This window comes from Eschrichtius robustus, chromosome 10, assembly GCF_028021215.1.
Source record: "Eschrichtius robustus isolate mEscRob2 chromosome 10, mEscRob2.pri, whole genome shotgun sequence".
Classification (NCBI taxonomy): Eukaryota; Metazoa; Chordata; class Mammalia; order Artiodactyla; family Eschrichtiidae; genus Eschrichtius; species Eschrichtius robustus.
Window position 1 is genome coordinate 37,020,817 of NC_090833.1, and position 22,028 is coordinate 37,042,844.

Consider the following 22,028-nt stretch of genomic DNA (forward strand, 5'->3'; position numbering starts at 1 on the left):
TTCTCCCCGGGCTAGAAGAAGGAAGGATTAGAGCCTAAAAGGGAACTCCGGCGCAGTTCGGACGCTTTCTCTGACTGCGCCGCACCCTCGCTTCCTGCCGGGGAGGGGCTGCCGGTAGTCGGCGGGCTCCCGAGCATCGAGAGCTGGAGCCAGAGCAGCTTCCTGCAGCCCCCGCGACCATAGAGCGCGGGCCCAGGGCGCCGCCCGCGGGTGGGGGACGTTCCCGGGACGGAAGTGGCCGAGTGAGTGTCGAAGAGAGGGCGAGGCCGGAGCCTGAGAGCCACCGGGAGAACGAGCGGGTTAGCGGACCAGCGGGCGGGGCACAGAGCCGGGCAGCGCAGGTAGGGAGGACCGGGCGAGCTGGGGCTTCAGGGTGGGGCTGCGAGGCCAGGTCCGGGAGGCGGGTGGGCGGGCGGGGCCGCTGACTCTTCTGCGTCTGTTTCGGGTCCTGTTGGAGAGGTCAGCGTCCAGTGTATCTCCGCTTGTGCTCGGAGTTAAATAGGCCGTTTTTCGGGAGCCAGGCCCTTCCTGGGAGCAGATAGGTTTGGGGGAGGGTGAGGAGTGGGTGGCAGTGTGGCGCAGGGCGGGGATCGGCTTTGAGGTTAGTTGATAGCGGGTGAGTAGGAACACATTGGGTGAGTTGCGGATTAGGTGGAGTTGGGTTTAGGAGCTAAGGTTAGCTTTTGGAGTTATAAAACTGGGGTTAAAATTTAGACTTATTAGTGTGAGTCAGGTGCGTTTTGTGTAGGTGAAGTTTGGATTAAGGGCATTATTTTGTTTTCTAGGATAGCCAACATAAGTCAAAGTTAGGGTTCAGGGTCAGGTTAAGGGTCACCAACAGGAACTAGGTTAGAAGTCCAGTTTTAGGGATTAGAGAAGGTTGGCATAGTCAGTATTAGGGATAAACAGGGAAGGGGTGAATCAGGAATCAAGTGACAAATGAGCTTTAGGTTTAGGGGTCAAGATTTAGGGTTAAGGTCGGGATTTGGTGCTAAAGGTAAAAATTAGATCAAAATTAGGGATCAGGGATTGGATTCAGGTGTGTGCTAAGAAAGGGATGAGTGTCAAAGCCAGTACTGGGAATCAGGAGACAGATTAGGGTCAGGGTTAATGTTAGGAATTTCGGGCAGTTTTCGGTGTTGTAGTTGAGGTCAGGGTGGTTGACCTCGGGCAGGTAAAATTTAAGAGATTGGCAGTAAGTAGATGCCCTTGTTTTGCGGGGAGGGCTCTTATGCCTCTGTAGTCACGGGGGCTTCTTTGGCCCAGAGAAATGACAAACTAATTTCAGGCAAGGGTTCTGGGCTTCAGCTAGAATTGCAAGCATCTGGGATTCCAGCTTCATTCTACTGTCTAAGCCTAGGGCTCTTGCTGTGACCACCACAGTTGAGGGGCAGGGGTTTCTGGACCATGTTGTTTACAAGATAGGAGGTGGGAAAGGGTTAGGGACTCAGGAGGTGTACAAGGCTTAGTAACAAGTGGGGGACTGCCTAGGGGAGAAGGGATGGTGATTAAGGGGGAAGCAGACCAAGGAAACTGCTCCCATGGGAGAAGGGGATGGCTTAATCCTCTGAAAGTTCAGCCCTACTGCCTCCCTCTTCCCTCATTCCCTGGATATTAAGCCTTCCCCTCCAACTCTCCTCCCTGGCCCTGCATTTCACACCTTTCAGGCCTACCCACTTACAGAATACTTCCCTTGCCTTTAATGCTCCCATGTTGTTCACCTTACCATCCGTTCTCAGTGTGAATTCTGCCTCCCTTCCCACCCCTGAATCCGCACATCCTACTCTCGTGCAAATCTGAGCTTTCCCATCATTTTAAAGCACTCTCCCACAATTTTCACCCACTCATTCAAGTGCATACCTCCTGGTCATCTGCTGAATACCCCACCACCAGTCCAACACTACTGCCAAGTCCTTACGGTCCCTGCTATGTGCCATTCCCTGATTCTAAGCCTCCTTAATTTCTTGGTCCAGTTATAGATCCCCTTCCCCCACTCCCCCAAGAGAAAAGAGGAAATGAGACCCAAAGAGGAAACTGGATCTTGCTGATCCCACGCCCAGCCAGGCCACTGACCACACCCCCATTTCACTCCCAGCCTGACCCTGCCACTGACCACAACACTATCCCCTACCCAGCCTGACCCGGCCACTGGCTGCACCCCATTCCCCTCAACTCCATCTTTACTTAGACACTGCCAACGTCCCTTCGCTCTCCCCCCGCATCCCACTAATGTAGCCTAATTTAGCCACTTACCACATCTCTTCTCAACCTCCTGCAGCCTGACTTGGCCTCTGACCTCACTCCATCATTCCCTGTCTTAGCCACCATCCACATAATTATTCTTCCTCTTCCCCCAGCCTGATCCAGTGACTAACTATAGACGTATTTTTCCTACTGTTATCTTCCCCAGTCTTTCTTTACACTTTGTCTTCCCCATTTCCAGGCTGATACAGTCACTAACCCTATCCCTTCTGCCCCTACCTGGCTGCTAACCACATCCCCTAACTGCAGCCTCATCTTCACATTCTCAGCTCCACCTGCTCCTTTCTTTCCCCCTTTCCCAGTTCCTTGCCTAAACTCAAGCTCTCCCAGCCACTCTGAGTGCCTACTGATGACGCGAAGCAATGGGACCCCAGCCTGACTTTGGGCCTTGGTTTCTGAGGACAGACTGTCATCAGGTCCTGTCAGTTCTACCTCTTAAAATTTCTAATGAGTGACGTCCTCCTCTTCACTATTCTAACTTTGGCTTCATTACCTCCCACTTGTGCTAATGCAGTGTCTTTATAACCAATCTCCAAGGTAGATGCCAGAGTTATTTTCCTAAAGTTTAGTTCTGATTATGCCCCTTCTCTGATCAAAGCCTCCCTTTGCCTCCTGTTGCCCTCCGGTAGGTGAAATTCCGCATACTCCTGCTGAGTTCTCCCCTGCCTTTCCACCCTAACCGTGACTTCCCCATCACTGCTCACTTGCAGGTACCCTGTGCTTCAACCAGCCTGCCTCCTCACTTCCCTGAATGCCCCTCCGTGATTTCCTGCTTCTCCACCTTTGCTTATGCTATGCTCTCTGCCTGGAATGCCACCCCTGACTCATCTCCGGCTGGCTGGAATAGTGGAGAGAGCTTGGGCTTCGGAGTCAGAGACCTGGGTTTGGATCCTGGCTTCACAACTTATTAGTTTGTGTGACTTATTAGCTGTGTGACTTGTTCAAGTTAAACACTTGAACAAGTGTTTAACTTCTTTGAGCCTCAGTTTCCTAATCTGTAAAAATGGAAATAACGACACCTACCTTGCAGGGTTGCTGTAAGGATTAAATGAAATTATGTACACAAAGCAATTGACATATAGTCAATAAAAGACAGATCATTGTTATTTTTTATTATCTTTATTTTTTTAAATTCTAACTTCAAATGACACTTTTCGTGAAGACATTTTAGTCCCCCTTCCCTGACCTAAAGGGATCTCTCCCATGAGCACATACCACCTGGTTCTTACCACATCCTGCCTTCTGTAACTTTGTATGTAGCTCATCCACTCTGCTGACTGGGAGCCCATTGAGGGCATAGGCTAGGGCTTACCCGCCACTGAGAGTTTGGCCCAGGGCCTTCCCATAACACGCCCTCGAAAATGCTCGCTGGATGGATGGAAGGAGAATGTCTGTATAACGGGAGGAGAGGTGTTGGGGCCGAGTGCTGTGTGCTTGCCGATAGAGGTGTATTTGTACGTCCCAGCTGTGTGCGTGGGGTGGAGTCCATAGGAAGATGACGTGGTTGTGATGGATCTGTGTAGGGCTGTGTGTTTGAGATAATGCGTATGTAGAGACTGTGTAAGTAGCTTTGTGGGAAAGACCTCTGTGCATAGGCTGGGGTACATAGGCTCTGTGCATAGGGAGAATGAATATGCATGGATCTGGATGTAGGTGGGGAAGGGTCGTGCTGGGGGAAGTCAGGTCCAGCCCTTCGGCTGCCCAGTCCAGCCCTAAATGAGCCTCCAGCAGCCTGAGGCCGGATATGTCAGTCTCACCCACAACCCTCCCCTCCCTCTCAGCGGTTACAGACTCAGAGGCCAAATTTGGTAACAGACTGAGTGTTACTCCCCCAGCCCTCTTACATTCTGACTCTGTCTTCAGCTTTCTGTCTCCCTTTGTCCCTCTCTGTAACTCCCTGTCTTTCTGCAGCTCCCTTTGTGGGTACCTGCTCTGACTGTATTCTCTATGTACCCCAAATTCCTTACCCCCAGTACATTTACATTCCATTCCTTGCTGGGGATTTGACCTCTATCCCCCGCCCCCCCCCCCAATTGCCCAACTCCTCTGGAATGCATCTCAGGAATGTCTTGAGGGAGGAGGAGTTCTCTGGGAGGGGGACACAGAGGGGGGGCATTGTTGCTGTTCCATAAAACATGATAGAAAGGGGAGCAAAGTTCTCAGTCCGGAACAGGAATTGGACAGCTTCTCCCCATACTTCCAGGGGCCTGGTTCTGTGCTATCATCGCCCCCAACTCGCTCAATTCCCTTTCCTCCCTCACCCTCTTGTAGCCATGTGGATGTCCACTGAGGACCAGCCTGAAAGTGAGGGTAGCCATGACTCAACTCCCTTATCGGGGTCTCACCAGAGGTTTCCGTGCTTGAGGAAGAAGGGGGTGTCCATATGTCCGGAGGAAATGGGGGGAGACATGCAATTTCAGCTTAGGGTCTAAGGTCTTTTCAGTGTGCCCTCAGCTTCGCAGACCTTCCAGCGACCCAACAGCCAGGTCTGTCCAGCTATGGGGAGAGGTGCTCCAGGAATGGGGAGGGGAGTAGAGACCTAGTAGTGGGGAGACTGGGAGAGTCCGCTCTTGGGAGTAAAGATAGAGGATGAGCTGTGGCTGCTTCTTTTTTGAGACTCTGTACTATTTATAAGGTTAGAAATTGTCTATCAGATCCCTGGTCCAGACCTTTCCCACATCTGCCTCCCGCCTCCTGTTTCTACCTAGATTTTCAATCCCTCCTAATCTCTTCACCCTCCAAAAACATACCCCTTGCCAAGTTCCCTGGTCCCCAGCTGCTGTTTCCTAACACCCCCACCTCTGCTTCCAGCCTTCTTTCTAGTCTGCTTTCTCCCCTTTCGGGCTAGCAGTTTGCAGAGGGGGCAATGGGCAGCCTGGATTTGCTCACTCTCCTAGGTAAGAGGCACCAATCTCTGTGCAGAGCTGGGTCACATCATCAGCTGTCAGGCAGACTTGTGGTCTGGTACACTCTGCACTGCCTGCCGCCTCCACTGAGAGGTGGTGCCGGGAGGGCTGGGTGAGACTGGTGTCCCTGGCCACAATGAAAATACTGTCAGGAGAGGCAGCTGAGATGGAGGGCAGAGTTTCAGAAGGACTAACTGAAGATGAGAGAGCATAGGAAGAGTTACGGTGAGAACTGGGTAGTAACTTGGTGACTTAGAAGGAGCAAGGACTGAGTTAGAAGGACTGGGCTCTTTCTCTGACCTGCTTTGAAACACACACACACACACACACACACACACTCTCTGATTCCCCTTCAGCAAAATTAAAGAGTTGAGTAGATCACTTCGGAGATCCCTTTGGATTAGAAAATCATGATTCTAGCTTGACTGCTGGGGAACCAAACATGGGCCAAGCTCCTCTGGGAGGCCCCTAGCACGTCAGGTTAGAGGAAAGCTGAGACAAGTGGGCCTGGATGGATTGAACAGCAAGTGTTTGGCCTCCCTACCGGACTAGCTAGAGACAGTGTTTGCAGGTCTCAAGAGCCCTTGGGGATTATCTAATATAATGTCTTCATTCTGCAGAGGAGGAGGCTAAAGCTGTGAGAGGGAAGATCATATGATGAGTCAGGGCAGAGCTCTGAAAATTCCAGACAGGATGAAGCCAGCAGGGTATAGTAAGAGACAAAGAGAGAAGAAGACTGAACCAGGAAGGATGAAAACAGGGCAGAGGCGGGGCTGGGAAAGGAGGTGAGCAGGGACAAGGGTAAGAGAGAAACACTTGGAAGAAAAAAGGGAGGCACAGATTCCAGTGCTGGGGGCGGGGCGGTGTCCTCGGGGAACACTGCGTTTCAGACCTGCTTTTGTACCTTGCAGACCAGCCTCTCCTTCAGATGTCTTAGACACCTTAGACATCCATCTGATGCAACTCATCTTTCATTCTTTAAAATTATTAAATAAAACAAAAACAACTTCACTGCTATCTGTTTTGGTGACTCCCTTTCCTGGGGCTCCATCTGGGGGGCCTCCTCTCCTCCAACAAGGGTGTATTCTAATGCCCTGATGCCATAGGTCAGGTATAGCCAGGCTGGAGAGGAGAAGCCGCCACCATGGTTGCACTTTCGCTGAAGATCAGCATTGGGAATGTGGTGAAGACGATGCAGTTCGAGCCGTCTACCATGGTGTATGACGCCTGTCGCATCATCCGTGAGCGGATCCCAGAGGCCCTGGCTGGCCCTCGTGAGTCTGACTACCCAGATGGCTGGGGCAGGAGTCCTTGATCCCTTCTCATTCCCAGGCTCTTGGCCTTGGGGGATGACTTTGTTGTCCCCCAAGGCTTCTCATCGCTCAGGTCTGTGCTCCTTGGTTCCGTCCCTCCCCTTTAGGCCCCGGATCACTGAGAAAATAATAAGGGGCAATGGTGCAGCCATTCAGCCACACTGGGGTTCTTATAAGTCTGAGGTGATCCATCCTCTCTTTTAGCCAGCGACTTTGGGCTATTTCTGTCAGACGATGACCCCAAAAAGGGTATATGGCTGGAGGCCGGGAAAGCTTTGGATTACTACATGCTCCGAAATGGGGTGAGTATGACTTCATCAAGGACCACCAATATCCTCTTCCATCACTTCCCTCCTTCCACTTCCTATTTTCAACACCCGCGTCTGTTGTCTCTGACCTCCCCCATGCTTTTTTTCTATTACAGGCAGTCATAATACCCTGCTTTCGAGCGAGCCACCATAGTCTTCCTTTTAGTAATCTACTTTCCTCCTGCCTCTGGCTGCCTAAAAAGGAAGTAATACCTTTAGCTTAAAGTGGGCCCCTGCCTCCTATTCCTGCCCCAATAGGACACCATGGAGTACAGGAAGAAACAGAGGCCCTTGAAGATCCGTATGCTGGATGGCACTGTGAAGACTGTCATGGTGGACGACTCTAAGACCGTCACTGACATGCTCATGACCATCTGTGCCCGCATTGGTAAGGGGCTCGTGGGGCCGGAGGCTCAGGGGGAGGCCCCAGCTCTGCCGGAAGACCTGGCTGCAGTGCCTGGGATGCTGCCAACCCACCCCCTCCCCCAGGCATCACCAACCATGATGAATATTCACTGGTTCGAGAGCTCATGGAAGAGAAGAAGGAGGAGGTGACAGGGACCTTACGAAAGGACAAGACACTGCTGCGAGATGAAAAGAAGATGGAGAAACTAAAGCAGAAGTTGCACACAGATGACGAGCGTAAGCAGAAAGGGACAGAAGAGGGCATTCGAAACAAGCAGGGTGGCAGGGGCAGCCGTTTCTGTGTTATTTACTGAATACTTGCTTTTGCAAGGCACTGTTTAAACACTGGGGATGCATCTGTAGTAAAACAGAGTCCTACACTCACGGAACTTAACATATTAGTGAGAGAGGGTAGGAAATGAAGAAACAAACAGCCAGAGATTAGATGGCACAGGGGCTCTAGGGGCTTGACATTGAGGGGACTCTCCGTGTCCCAGTGAACTGGCTGGACCATGGCCGGACGCTGAGGGAACAGGGAGTGGAGGAGCACGAGACGCTTTTGCTCCGGAGGAAGTTCTTCTACTCAGACCAGAATGTGGACTCCCGGGACCCTGTCCAGCTGAACCTTCTCTATGTGCAGGTAGGGAGAGGACTTGCCTGGCATGGGGTGGTAGGAAGAGAGGCAGAAGCGCAGTGGGGGTATCTCTGTACCCCAGACAACATTCGCCTCCTTTCGCTGTGCTCTGCAGGCACGGGATGACATCCTGAATGGCTCCCACCCTGTCTCCTTCGACAAGGCCTGTGAGTTCGCTGGCTTCCAATGCCAGATCCAGTTTGGGCCCCACAATGAGCAGAAGCACAAGGCTGGTTTCCTCGAGTGAGTGACCCTCATCCCATACCCTGTCAGGGCCCAGGACTCCCTCCCACTGTGGCCCCAGCACAATGGGCCTGTCTCCATCCCAGACCTTCTCCCCTATTTCCTCTTCTCAGGTCCCAGGGTCTGACCCATATGGGTACCTTTGCAGCCTCCATCGTCCATTTGTCTCCTCCCTGGCCTCATGTGGAATATAAATGTAGTCCAGAATCTCTGCCCCTGCCCCCTACCTCTGAAGTAAGCATGTAACTTTTCTGAGATGCTCTGAAGAATTGTACTGCAATAGCCAGAGGGAAACTACATTTTCGTCACAGGGAACATCAGATTTCAAAAGTCTCACAGGTCTCATCCACTGGTATTTCTCAGAATATATACAGTTTGGTGCGGCTTTCTCAGCTTCCTACAAGCATGGTCATCCTTCTAGTGAACTCCTTCTGCTCTTGGTTCCCTAAAATTGTGCTCTTGACCCTCTTTTCCTGAAGGAATGAGCCTCCAACTCAAGTTCCCTTAGTCTCTTTCCCTGTAAGGAGGGACACGGGCTGTGTTCAAGAGTTAGTACTAAGTCATCTCGATTTCAGGGACGATCCAGACTCCAGTCCCTTGAGTCTTCTTTCTCCCCAAAGATAATGCTCTCCTAGACATTTCCTTACAACCCTCGGCCCACAGTCCATGGCCCACATAGCCCTGATGCTGTCCACTACATGCTGACCCTCCCTTTTCTGGTGTAGCCTGAAGGACTTCCTGCCCAAGGAATATGTGAAGCAGAAGGGAGAGCGTAAGATCTTCCAGGTGAATGGGGATGGGGAAAGTGTTTGGGATGACCCGGGAGCTTTGCTGCTTAATCCTACTGACTCAATGGACCCCCGCCCCCTCCTCATCACCCCTACCCTGCTTCCACCCTCCAAGCTGTTCTCCCACCCCTCCTGCACCAAGAAAGCAGAAGACCTGGGCTTCTGGTCTCTACCTGCACACTGCATCTGCTGGGGAACTCAGTTCAGTAATCTTGTTTTCTTTTCTTTACCTCTAACCTGGGATAACTATCTTTCCTGAGTAGGATTGATAGGGGACTCAAACGAGATAGTATGCCCAAATTACTGTGAAGAGTATATATCTTCGTACAGACGGAAGGTGTTATCCCCACTCTTTGAATCCCCAACCCAAAAGGCCTTGTGTTTGACCTTCTACTTCCTAACCATCCATTCACTTCTACAGAACGTCTGCAAGTTCCTTAACTGTATCCCTGGCTTCTTGAATAATCGCTTCTGCATATCCTTTATCAGCCCCATCCCCTCACCTTCTAATTTTTTATAGCCTGCATCCCCTAACCTTTCCTCTGTTCCCATAATGCTCTCCCATCATAGTTCACATCCCAACTTGACTCCTCATCTGCGATATCATCCTCCCCACATTTTGCTAAATGTTTCCCCATTTCATACTCGAAGGCACACAAGAACTGTGGACAGATGAGTGAGATCGAGGCCAAGGTACGCTACGTGAAGCTAGCCCGTTCCCTGAAGACGTACGGTGTCTCCTTCTTCCTGGTCAAGGTGGGTTACGGATTCTTCTCTCTGCCTGCCCTTATTTCCACTCTTACCCTTTCCTCTCTGAGTCTCTAACCCTGCCCCCAGTCACATATCCTGTTGTTCCCCAAGAATCCCATTCTCTTCCTTGTGAAAACTTGCCCCTTTGTCAGTTCTCCACCATCACTTCCCTCCTTCCCCTGCATTTTCCTTCTCTTTCCCTTTATCCTAACATAGCCTTGTCCCGGGTCCATCCATAGACACCCTGGTTTAGCTCTCCTGCCCACCTCAGCACCCCACTGTGGTCTGGATCTGATCCCCTGACCAACAACACCAATGACAACCTCTGCCCCACAGGAAAAGATGAAAGGAAAAAACAAGTTGGTGCCCAGGCTTCTGGGCATCACTAAGGAGTGTGTGATGCGAGTGGACGAGAAGACTAAAGAGGTGATCCAGGAATGGAACCTCACCAACATCAAACGCTGGGCTGCCTCTCCCAAGAGCTTCACCCTGGTGAGCTGGGGTCTCGGGGGAGAAAGGGCTTTGGAGTTTTCAGAGAAGGGGCAGCCACAGAGGTCTCCCCCGCGCCCCTGCTCAGGGATAGGTGCACTGAATGCAACTCCAGAAAGAAGGAAAACTTTGGAACTATTGCAGGAACGTGGAGATTAGAATAGAGGGGAAACTCTCCTGGAGAATGAGGGAAGCTTAAATGAAACATTTTCTTAAAATCAACAGAACAAAACTGTAACCAGCAAGCTGAGATCACAGGAAACTTGGGGAGAGGGAAGAAAAAGGTGACAGAAAGAAAAATAAGCCTCCCCTCTTTCAGCAACAGCTACTTATAGTAGTTGCCTCCTCTAGCTTTATGTTTTGGCATTATGAATTGAAACCTGATCCCACCTTGAGGAAGTGGCCCACTGAGAAGGGAAATTAGTAAAGGTGGTTTTTCCATTTTGGATACTAGTACTAATCCTTAACTATGGTCATTTAATGATAAATGATAAATGTGTCCTCCCAATTCAGGGTGAGAGAAGAGAGATTTCCTAAATGCCACACATCTGAAACTATGCAGCATAAAGAGCACTCCTCGGAAATAAAGTATTTCCCTCCAAGGAAAATGAAATAGGAGGTTGAAGAAAGGCTGTTGTCCTAGAGGCTGTTGGCACGGGGTGGGGAAGCGCCCCTCATCAGCTCGACCTTGGGCTTCCGCCCCACCCTTTCCCATCCTGGGTGGATTCAGGCTTTCCCACTGAGTCCCCACCTTGTCCCCCTAGGATTTCGGGGACTACCAAGATGGCTACTACTCGGTGCAGACAACCGAGGGGGAGCAGATCGCACAGCTCATTGCTGGCTACATCGATATCATCCTTAAGAAGGTGAGCACTGCCTGACCCCCACCTTCTCCTTCTCCTCCCTTACCTTGTCCCCAAGCCGATCCTTTAGAAATGGGGACCCAGGTTCCGGAAGATGGCTGACTGCAGAATGAGAAGGCTGCCTTTTCCACTTCCCTCTTCTTTAACTCTTGTTCTTTTTTTCTCCCTACAGAAAAAAAGCAAGGATCACTTTGGGCTGGAGGGAGACGAGGAGTCTACTATGCTGGAGGACTCGGTGTCCCCCAAGAAGTACGAGGGGAACTGGGCTGACCCCATCCCTCGGGCAGGGAAGGCAAGGCATGACCCCAAGGACTGTGGGAGGTGGGGAGTCCTTAGGATGCCTCTGACCAGTCGCAGGCTGTGGTGAGACCTCACGCACCGCCCGGACCATAGGACGTGCGGAGGCGGTAGAGTGGGGTGGGAAGGCATGAGAGGAGGGGGTCCTCGGAGTGCTCCCCGTACGTCCCCTCTCTAGGTCAACAGTCCTTCAGCAGCAGTGTAACCGGGTGGGGAAGGTGGAGCATGGCTCCGTGGCCCTGCCTGCCATCATGCGCTCCGGAGCCTCTGGTCCTGAAAATTTCCAGGTGGGCAGCATGCCACCTGCCCGGCAGCAGATTACCAGTGGCCAGATGCACCGAGGACACATGCCTCCTTTGGTAAGAGTGCCCCCACTGCCGCCGTGATTCCGCGCCTAGCCCCCCTTGGCTGGGCCTAGCCAGGAGTTCGGCAGTCTTTCCCATGTCCCTATTTGTCTCCTTCTCGGCCTCAGGCTCTCTTTTACCTTCTCTCTCCTCTAAATGTTCCCTGTTACTTCTCTCTTTGTCTCATAGACGTCAGCCCAGCAGGCACTCACTGGAACCATCAACTCCAGCATGCAGGCTGTGCAGGCTGCCCAGGCCACTCTGGATGACTTTGACACTCTGCCCCCTCTGGGCCAGGATGCTGTGAGTATGGGATGGAGGAGAGGCCGATGGTGCTGAAGCTGGGACTCCAAGGAACAGGGTTGGGGTTAACTGCAGCAGAGCAGATCCTGAGGTTTTCTTCTCTTTCCTCTCAGGCCTCGAAAGCGTGGCGTAAGAACAAGATGGATGAATCAAAGCATGAAATCCACTCCCAGGTAGACGCCATCACAGCCGGTACTGCCTCCGTGGTGAACCTGACAGCAGGTAGGCCGGATGCCCAGCCCTCTGTGTGCGGTGGCGGAGGGGAGGGCGAGCACGTGCAAGCATGAGTGTGACTGGCTCGGTGTGACCGCACCTTGACTCATGGAAGGGACTTTGTGTGTACGTCTCTCTCAGGATGTGTGTGTGACTAACTGCCTGTGACTGGCCTCCTCTTCTTCCTTCTCCCGCCAGGGGACCCTGCCGAGACAGACTACACCGCAGTGGGCTGTGCAGTCACCACAATCTCCTCCAACCTGACGGAGATGTCCCGTGGCGTGAAGCTGCTGGCTGCCCTGCTGGAGGACGAAGGTGGCAGTGGCCGGCCCCTGCTGCAGGCAGCAAAGGGCCTGGCGGGGGCGGTGTCAGAACTGCTGCGCAGTGCCCAACCGGCCAGTGCCGAGGTCAGGGGCCAGGGGTTGGCTCTAGGGAGAGGGGAGGGTTTGAGCCCAAGGAGAAGGGGGCGGTCCAGGTTGCAGGATGGAAGTGTGAGACCCATGGGTGTGTAGGACCCGTGGACATGTGGGCAGGGATTAGGCAGCTTCTGACCGGTGTTCACTCTCCACAGCCCCGTCAGAACCTGCTGCAAGCAGCTGGGAACGTGGGCCAGGCCAGTGGGGAGCTGTTGCAGCAAATTGGGGAAAGTGATACTGACCCCCACTTCCAGGTTGGTGACTTACCCAAGCCCCAGAACCCCAGCTTCTAGGAGGCAACCTCTGGTCCTGAATCCAGCTCCAGTCCTGCTACTGTAAATTGACCCCTCAGAGCCAACCTGAACCTCTGTTTCCAGGGATGACCCTGGGAACCCCCAGTCCCTTTTTTGGGGATAAGAATTCAGAACCCCTGAATCCAAACTTAACCTGTTAGTTCACCCTTGGCCCTTATTGGTGATATGTTTTTGGCCGCCTGTCATCTTTCCCGGTCTTCCCCATATGTAGCCCTCACCCCAACTTGAGGGCATCTTGAAGCCCCACTTCCAGTCCTTTAGACCACACACCCGGAGGATGCTGTCCTCTCGCTCCCCCTTCCCACCCCATGCCCATCTCCTCAGCTGACTTGTCATCCTGGATTTCCCATGCAGATCTGTGCGCCCAGAGGGGCTGGGGTTCCATCTCCCCCCGATCCCCCCACGGTAACGGCCTCTGGCCTGGGCCTTCCCAGCTTTGTCCTCTCTGAGCCGCATACACTCGCTCTGCCCCCTCCCCTGGCCTCCTGGGGGAGCAGAACACGACGGGAGCTGGGGAGGCACGGCACAGGCAGGACTTGAGAAAATGGGGTCCGAAGGGTAGTACAGGGACTTGTTCCCAAGACTCCAGGGTGACTGCTTCCAACCAAGATTGAGAAGAAATGGAGAAAAGACACTGCGGGTGGGAGGGACCCCTCCATCCACCCCATTGTAACAGTGCGGCCCACCCTCCCTCCCCATTGCCGTCCGAGTGTATCCGCCTCATGCGTCTCTCCCTTTGGTGTAGACACTGTTTCTCTCGGTGTGGGTTTGTTCCTTGGTGGGGGTTCTGTCCCACTTGGTGCTCGAGGCAGGGGCTTGGGGTAGGTTCTGGTTGCTTCTGCACACACTGTTCTGTGATTGGAGTTGGTGGGACTAATGAAACAGCTTATGCCTCTGAGAAGGGTCCGTGGATCCCAAGCTGGATCTCAGGCCATGCTGACTGCCGTTTTCTCACAGGAGGTGCTCATGCAGCTAGCCAAGGCCGTGGCAAGTGCTGCAGCTGCCTTGGTCCTCAAGGCCAAGAGTGTGGCCCAGCGAACAGAGGACTCGGGGCTTCAGACCCAGGTTATTGCTGCAGCAACACAGTGTGCCCTGTCCACCTCCCAGCTGGTGGCCTGTACCAAGGTGAGCCCCGAAGGTTGCTGCAGCCCGTGCCTAGGGGTGATGCTACCACACACACAGAGCCTCTCATTTTATCTGTTCGGCCCCCAAGGCCTCACTACCCAACCTAATAACTATTGTGAACAGCACAGACACCCCTACCTCACGGCTCCTTTCCCTCCCCTCCATCTCTGACACTCAACTGTGCCCACAGGTGGTGGCTCCTACTATCAGCTCCCCTGTCTGCCAAGAGCAGCTGGTGGAGGCCGGACGGCTAGTGGCCAAAGCCGTGGAGGGCTGCGTGTCCGCCTCCCAGGCCGCCACAGAGGACGGGCAGCTATTGCGGGGAGTGGGAGCAGCGGCTACAGCTGTCACCCAGGCCCTGAATGAGCTGCTGCAGCACGTGAGGGCCCACGCCACAGGGGCTGGGCCTGCTGGCCGCTATGACCAGGCCACTGACACCATCCTCACTGTCACCGAGAACATCTTTAGCTCCATGGGTGATGCTGGTAAGGACAGCCCCCTGGGAAGACAGAGAATCCCAGTGAGGTTCCCGAGTCCGCTGGAAATTCCCTTGTAGACCCATCACCCCCCCACCAAGGACTCAGCACAGTGGGCTGGGTGTTTAATCTCTGAAATCTCCAGTTCCCCATCTGTAAAGCAGGAATGTGATATCTGCTCTGCCTTCCTTGGTGTATTTAAAGAACATACCAAAGTATACACAAAAATAGATGGAAAATGGTATTAAGAGATAGCATCCCCATTCTACTCCCTAACCCCCAAAATCCTTCACAAGGAGTCTCATCCTCTCAAGACTACTTGTGGAAAATACCCATTGGAGACTGCCCCCCCGCCCCTCCCCCCATCAAAATGCACCAGGAAATCCTTTCCTTTCTAAGATCCTAAACCCAGGAAACAGTAACTCCAGGGAAATCACTTCAAGAACTTTTGTGTCTCCTTACTGTCCCTAAAAGCCCTACCTACCTTGTCTGCACCACTTTCCTCCACCACGACACCCTCTCAGTGTCTCTGGCTCCCTTCGCTGACTGTGCCTTCGCTCTCAGGTGAGATGGTGCGACAGGCCCGCATCCTAGCCCAAGCCACCTCTGACTTGGTCAATGCCATCAAGGCGGATGCCGAGGGGGAGAGTGATCTGGAGAATTCCCGCAAGCTCTTAAGCGCCGCTAAGATCCTGGCCGATGCCACAGCCAAGATGGTGGAGGCTGCCAAGGTAGAGAGCCTTCTGTGCAGACCCCCAGACTGGGCCCTGTAGGGAAGTAGAAGGGTCCAGATAGTCACCCTCATTTATGGGAGGTGAAAAGTAGAAGATACAAGAGAACAAATAACAGGAGCACTGAGGAAATAAATACACCCCTAGGCGGTGAGTGGATGGCGCCAGGCTTCCAGCCAGTGTGACTCCCAGAGTCCTTGCTGACTGACAGGAAACTGTACCCTTTTTCTTACTCTAAGTCCAAGGCCTGCGGTTCCTACTTTGCTGCCACCACCTGTCTGCTTCCTGGATCCCTCTGCTTCCTGGTCTCCTGTGAATGCACGTGGGCATTCAGTCCCAGGGGATCCACTGCTAGCAGCACAGAGAAAGACAAGGCAGTGGGACACAGGGACACAAGGGTGCAGAGGACTGTCAGGGAGAAGCCAATAGATTCCCAGGCTCCCTGGGCTCTGGGGCTCTTCATTTTGCAGGAGTAACCAGGGCCCCTGCTTTGGTATCCCTGAGATCCCTGCTCTAAACTGCATCCTTCTTGTCCCAGAGAGCCCTGCTCACCCCCATTTGCTAGTGGTATTTTGTGGGGAGGGGGGGAAGAAATACGGCCGCTTCCCCAGAGAGGGGAAGCAGAAACAATTCTACCTAAGGAAGGGATTTCAGCATCCCAGACGGAAGCCAGAGCCCCTTTAGGCTCCCCTTTTGCCTGCCTGAGGTAGCTCGTCTCAACTATGATTACCTTTCAGTGGGGGTGGTTAGAAATGACTTCAGGAAAATACCCCTGAGTTTGGAGGGGTCAGGGAAGAGCTTATTTCGGGTCCACAGGGACGCAGGGTGGTAACTGTCCCCTGGCCACTTCTCAGGGGGCAGCCGCCCACCCTGACAGTGAGGAGCAGCAGCAGCGGCTGCGGGAGGCAGCTGAGGGTCTCCGCATGGCGACCAACGCAGCCGCACAGAACGCCATCAAGAAAAAGCTGGTGCAGCGCCTGGAGGTGAGGCTGGGAACCAAGCCAGTGTAGGTGCTGTGGGAGGAGTGAAACTGGGAGGGATGTGCGGGGACGCTGATGTTTCCTTGGGGGATAGCACGGGCAGGGTAAGCCAGGGACAGGGTATAGGAATGTCTGGGCCTCGTCCTCACTATTCTGTCCTTAAAGCACGCAGCCAAGCAGGCTGCAGCCTCAGCTACACAGACCATCGCTGCGGCCCAACATGCAGCCTCCACCCCCAAGGCCTCTGCCGGCCCCCAGCCACAGCTGATGCAGAGCTGCAAGGTGAGACGCCAGGAAGCGCCTGGGGGCGGGAGGAGGCGTGGGAGATGGGGGACTTTTCCCCCAGCTTGCAGAGAGGTGACTCTGATGACATTTTCATCTACAGGCTGTGGCAGAGCAGATTCCACTGCTGGTGCAGGGCGTCCGAGGGAGCCAAGCCCAGCCTGACAGTCCCAGTGCGCAGCTAGCCCTCATCGCTGCCAGCCAGAGCTTCCTGCAGGCAAGGCACCTTCCGCTTACCACTCAGACCAGACCCTTCCCACTCCTCAATAAGACCTTATATTTAATCAATTTCAATCTCTGCCAATAGCCTCTCCCAGTACTGAGCCCCAGTGCTCACCACATCCTGACCATCATCAGTCCCTGTACCCAAGCCCAGAGGGCGTATGGTACACTTCATCTGCCCACCTGTTCCCCAACAGCCAGGTGGGAAGATGGTGGCAGCCGCGAAGGCCTCAGTGCCAACAGTTCAGGACCAGGCATCGGCCATGCAGCTGAGTCAGTGTGCTAAAAACCTTGGCACCGCACTGGCTGAACTCCGTACCGCTGCCCAGAAGGTATAGGAGCTGGCTGTCTTTTTGGAAGATGAGGGGGGAGTCCTAGGATGATGGAGAATCTGTTCAGAATATTCTAAAGTGGGTAATTGTGTGACCTGAGGTGTGAGGGAGACACAGTGTACCTCCTACACCTCAACCCCCCCACCCCCCGTATCTTTGTAGGCTCAGGAAGCATGTGGGCCTCTGGAGATGGATTCTGCTCTGAGTGTGGTACAGAATCTAGAGAGAGATCTGCAGGAAGTGAAGGCAGCAGCTCGAGATGGCAAGCTTAAGCCCTTACCTGGGGAGACGGTAGGTATTCGAAAGACCTCATTCTTACTCAAACCCTGAGGTCTTCCTTGTCACCCGTGCCCCAGAGCTGCCCAGAACCTTCATTCAAACTGCCAGCTGTCCCTGAATAGCTTCTCAGGTTTCCCTCTTCCCCGTTCCTCCTGCACCTGATCCGCTGAATCTCCCCCTTCATCCCTAGATGGAGAAGTGTGCCCAGGACCTGGGCAACAGCACCAAAGCAGTGAGCTCTGCCATCGCCCAGCTGCTGGGGGAGGTTGCCCAGGGCAATGAGAATTACGCAGGTACGTGGACAGGGCTGGGAATGGGGCATGTGGTGAGGAGGATAGGGGAATGGGAGTTGGACGGAGGAAGCCACCGGCATCAGGGCCTGGCAGTGAAGGTGCCTTTTCCCCTCCTTCCTCTCTCCTTGTTTCCCCAGGTATCGCAGCTCGGGATGTGGCAGGTGGGCTGCGGTCACTGGCCCAAGCCGCCAGGGGCGTAGCTGCCCTGACATCAGATCCTGCGGTGCAAGCCATTGTGCTTGACACAGCCAGTGATGTACTGGACAAGGCCAGCAGCCTCATCGAGGAGGCGAAGAAGGCAGCTGGCCATCCAGGGGACCCTGAGAGCCAGCAGCGGCTTGCGCAGGTCAGGTATTGGGACAGGGCCACTCCCTCCCTCTCCCCCAGATCCCATCAGAAGGCCCACCCTGACGGGGGAAGAGTCTCATCGACACCACAGCTCCTCTCTGGATTCCTCCCTTCCTTCTCAGTCTTAGTAGAAGTGTCTTAGCTAGACTGAGGCAGGGGCCTAGCTGAAAGCCACATTTGGGGAAGTTTGGTCACCATCAGTTGATATCCTAACGTGATACCCTACTCTGTTCAGCTAAAACACCCCCTTTCTGCTTTCACTTTCAGAGTCTCCCATGGGTGGAGGAGGGGATCTCCCAGTTGTTTCCATTTTGGCAACCCCTGTCTCCTTTCCCACCTCAGGTGGCTAAAGCAGTGACCCAGGCCCTGAACCGCTGCGTCAGCTGCCTGCCTGGTCAGCGAGATGTGGACAATGCCCTGAGAGCAGTGGGAGATGCCAGCAAGCGACTCCTGAGTGACTCGGTAGGAGGACAGGGGTGTGGAGGGAACACAGGGAGGATGAAGGACTCCAAGCTTCTACCTCTGGACCTCTCCTTGACCCTGACTCCCCAGATGTATCCCCCTTCATTGCCCCCAGGCTCTGTGCCCACCTCTCAGCGCTCCTTTACCAGACTCTCCCTCACGTCATTTCCCATTCTTGCACCTGATTTTGTCTCTGACCCTGCAGCTTCCCCCCAGCACCGGGACTTTTCAAGAAGCTCAGAGCCGGCTGAATGAAGCCGCTGCTGGGCTAAATCAGGCAGCCACAGAACTGGTGCAGGCCTCTCGGGGAACCCCTCAGGACCTGGCTCGAGCCTCAGGTCGATTCGGACAGGACTTCAGCACCTTCCTGGAAGCTGGTGTGGAGATGGCAGGCCAGGCTCCGGTACGAAGAGGCACTGGGTCCTGTTCAAGGGTTAGAACAGAGGCATCTCTGTGACCACGGAGTCCTCACCTGCTCCTGGCTCACTCCCCTCCCCAGTCTCTAGCAGTACTTGAGTGTCTGGGACAGAAGATCCCTTTTAGAGACAGATAAGAAAGGACTGGACAATGTGTTGACCTTCTTGCCTTCAACAGAGCCAGGAGGACCGCGCCCAGGTTGTGTCCAACTTGAAGGGCATCTCCATGTCTTCAAGCAAACTTCTTCTGGCCGCCAAAGCCCTGTCCACAGACCCTGCAGCCCCCAACCTCAAGAGTCAGCTGGCTGCAGCTGCCCGGTACGTAGGAGCTGGAAAGCCCAGCCCTAGAATGTTGAAGAGACTGGGGAGGGGACATCTCATGAGAAGTCCCTGGCTTAGGAGTTGTTCCAGGCAAAAGAGAAATGGCTAGAGACTTCCTCCACGTACAGGATGCAGAAATGATGACCTTTGCACCCATTCACTTGACTTTCTCTTCCTCGCAGGGCAGTAACGGACAGCATCAACCAGCTCATCACCATGTGCACCCAGCAGGCGCCAGGCCAGAAAGAGTGTGACAATGCCCTGCGGGAATTGGAGGTGGGCTCTGTCAGGCTAAATGGGGTTGAGGTTGAGGAAAGGGTTCTTGGTTGGAGGGTGAGGGGGCGTCTTGGATCTCACTTCACCCTCCCCCTCTACAGACGGTCCGGGAACTCCTAGAGAACCCGGTCCAGCCCATCAATGACATGTCCTACTTTGGCTGCCTGGACAGTGTCATGGAAAACTCAAAGGTAAGTGCACCCAGGAACCCAGGAGGGCAGCGGACAGGAAGATGGAACTAACCGGGGGCTGCTCTATCCCTCTGAGGACAGGCTCTGACTCTCCTGACACACTCTGTTCCTCAGGTACTGGGTGAGGCCATGACTGGCATCTCCCAAAATGCCAAGAACGGAAACCTGCCAGAGTTTGGGGAGGCCATTGCCACAGCCTCCAAGGCCCTCTGCGGCTTCACCGAGGCAGCTGCACAGGTCATTCTCCTGAGATGGTCCCTGGAATGCCCCTGCTTTCCCTACCCCACCTCCTCGCAGCCTGACACACTTGCAGATAAGTCAAAAAGTTATGCTTGCAAAGCCAACTGTATGGAAACTGGGGATCTTTCCCCCTCCTAAAGTAGAGATATTTGTCAGCAATCATAGAACACCAGCAATTCTGATCACTGTCACTCCTGAGCCCTGGTGCTTTGAGTTATGGTTACACTGTCCAATCATTGGGCTGTTTCCAGACCCAGCTTTCTTGGTATATGCTGATTAGCATATGCAAGTTATTTTCACATAATTATTACTTTGGGGGGGGGGGCGCGGAGCAGGGGGGTGTGCCGCAGGGCAAGTGGGATCTTAGTTCCCTGACCAGGGATCGAACCTGGGCTTCCTGCAGTGGAAGTCTTAACCACTGGACCACCTGGAAAGTTCCCACATAATTGTTACCTTATTAGAATAGTACCAGGGACTAAATTTCCAGTTACTTGCGTCACCACTTAACTTTGCCTTTTCTACATTATGAAGTGTAAAACGACCTATTAGCTCAGAGTATTTTGCTTTCATATATGAATCCTTAAAACAAACTGGCTTGAGAGCTCATCATCTCAGACTGTTTCCCTGAAGGCCTATCATCCTGCTCCTTCAATCTCCCTACCTCCCTGTGTCCTGTTCTGTTGGGTGGCCTGCTGTATATGGTTTGACTTATTTCTGGAAAAGCATGTAGAGGAAAAAGCAAAGCTACCATGTGTTGGGTGAAGTAAAAATCAAACCTTATGATGGTCTTCCAAGCAAAAACAGATTTTGGCAACCATTATACCCATCCCTTCCCTCTTTCCAAATCTCTGAAGCTTGGAGGTATCGTAAGTGTTAATTAGCCTAACACCCTCTGTAGTTTTACAACTATCTCTAAAAGAGGTTTTGTGTGTGTGTGTATGTGGCTTTCAAACTTTTTTTTACTGCCACTTACAGTAAGCAGTACTTTTCACCTTAAGACCCAGCATACAAACACATACACATAGAATTTTAATAAAAACCTTATTGTGTGTCTCTCCTTTTTTTTTTTGTACTTTTTTAATCTTCTGAAATGTTTGAACAAATTTAACAAAACAGGAGAGGTTTTTTTCCCTCTTATAGTGTAACTGTAGCTAATACCTCCACTCACATAGAACCCTGGCCACTAAACTTACCCCTGCTCCCCTTTGTCCCCACTATCGCTATTCGAGTCCCACCTAAGGAATATTCCTTATTCCTCACCCTACCTCTTCTCTCTCCCCAGGCTGCATATCTGGTTGGCGTCTCTGACCCCAATAGCCAAGCTGGACAGCAAGGGCTGGTGGAGCCCACGCAGTTTGCCCGAGCAAACCAGGCAATTCAGATGGCCTGTCAGAGTTTGGGAGAGCCTGGCTGCACCCAGGCCCAGGTAAGTCAAAGGGACAGGCACCACGGACAAGCCTGGGAAAGGCTGCTGAGCCAGGACAGACCAGCCCCTGGGGGGAGAGGGAGATGCAGGACACGTGGGGAAGGAGAGGTTGGGGCCCCAGCTCTGACCTCCCACCCACAGCATCTCTGGGTCATTGTCTTCTCCGGCCGTGCTTCTCATTGTTCCTTCAGTTACTGCCAAGTTCACCACCTCTTTATGGATGTTTGAGCTCACTCTCCTACAGAGCCTGTTACTATTTCTCCATTAGTGTGTTGGCTTTTCATCTTCCTTTCCCCCGCACCCTGCTCATGCTCATCTTTGGGTATCTCTCTGTCTCCCAGATCTGGACTTTTCAGGTGACTTTGTCTTTCCTAATTAGACTTCCAAGGGTATGGCTATACATCCCCCAAGCTAAAGGGGCTGCTCCCTGGAGTGGACACTTCCCTCCTGCCCTCATCGTGGCTCTTGCACGTTTCTATCTCCTCAGGTGCTCTCTGCAGCCACCATTGTGGCTAAACACACGTCTGCACTGTGTAACAGTTGCCGCCTGGCTTCTGCCCGGACTGCCAATCCTACCGCCAAGCGCCAGTTCGTACAATCGGCCAAGGAGGTGGCCAACAGCACGGCCAATCTTGTCAAGACCATCAAGGTTCCCGGTGTTTGAATTCTCAGCCTCTCCCTGACCTATCCAGTTTTCTCTCTCCTGACCCCCTGTCATTCCCTGAGGCTTTCTACCAAATCCCACCTGCCTGAGCCCAAGGCCTTTCCTATCCACGCTGG

The 22,028-nt window shown here is 53.4% G+C and overlaps 1 protein-coding gene across 1 annotated transcript in view; it reads left to right on the forward strand.

Annotated features, from left to right (window-relative positions):
- Nucleotides 1-32: 32 nt before the first annotated feature.
- TLN1 (talin 1) overlaps nt 33-22,028 on the forward strand; it is a 31,778-nt gene continuing 9,782 nt past the window's right edge. The window contains exons 1-35 of the mRNA XM_068553499.1: nt 33-341; nt 6,275-6,442; nt 6,686-6,783; nt 7,048-7,177; nt 7,279-7,431; nt 7,692-7,834; nt 7,944-8,071; nt 8,797-8,857; nt 9,511-9,615; nt 9,946-10,101; nt 10,863-10,964; nt 11,134-11,210; nt 11,437-11,617; nt 11,792-11,905; nt 12,019-12,127; nt 12,317-12,525; nt 12,690-12,788; nt 13,806-13,973; nt 14,164-14,458; nt 15,014-15,180; nt 16,035-16,163; nt 16,326-16,442; nt 16,546-16,659; nt 16,862-16,996; nt 17,159-17,287; nt 17,466-17,568; nt 17,706-17,914; nt 18,259-18,378; nt 18,584-18,781; nt 18,973-19,112; nt 19,298-19,391; nt 19,493-19,582; nt 19,697-19,819; nt 21,105-21,248; nt 21,736-21,897. Of these exons, the coding sequence (XP_068409600.1) occupies nt 6,313-6,442; nt 6,686-6,783; nt 7,048-7,177; nt 7,279-7,431; nt 7,692-7,834; nt 7,944-8,071; nt 8,797-8,857; nt 9,511-9,615; nt 9,946-10,101; nt 10,863-10,964; nt 11,134-11,210; nt 11,437-11,617; nt 11,792-11,905; nt 12,019-12,127; nt 12,317-12,525; nt 12,690-12,788; nt 13,806-13,973; nt 14,164-14,458; nt 15,014-15,180; nt 16,035-16,163; nt 16,326-16,442; nt 16,546-16,659; nt 16,862-16,996; nt 17,159-17,287; nt 17,466-17,568; nt 17,706-17,914; nt 18,259-18,378; nt 18,584-18,781; nt 18,973-19,112; nt 19,298-19,391; nt 19,493-19,582; nt 19,697-19,819; nt 21,105-21,248; nt 21,736-21,897 (4,632 nt within the window). The 5' untranslated portion in view covers nt 33-341; nt 6,275-6,312. The remainder of the gene's footprint in view (nt 342-6,274; nt 6,443-6,685; nt 6,784-7,047; nt 7,178-7,278; nt 7,432-7,691; nt 7,835-7,943; nt 8,072-8,796; nt 8,858-9,510; nt 9,616-9,945; nt 10,102-10,862; nt 10,965-11,133; nt 11,211-11,436; nt 11,618-11,791; nt 11,906-12,018; nt 12,128-12,316; nt 12,526-12,689; nt 12,789-13,805; nt 13,974-14,163; nt 14,459-15,013; nt 15,181-16,034; nt 16,164-16,325; nt 16,443-16,545; nt 16,660-16,861; nt 16,997-17,158; nt 17,288-17,465; nt 17,569-17,705; nt 17,915-18,258; nt 18,379-18,583; nt 18,782-18,972; nt 19,113-19,297; nt 19,392-19,492; nt 19,583-19,696; nt 19,820-21,104; nt 21,249-21,735; nt 21,898-22,028) is intronic.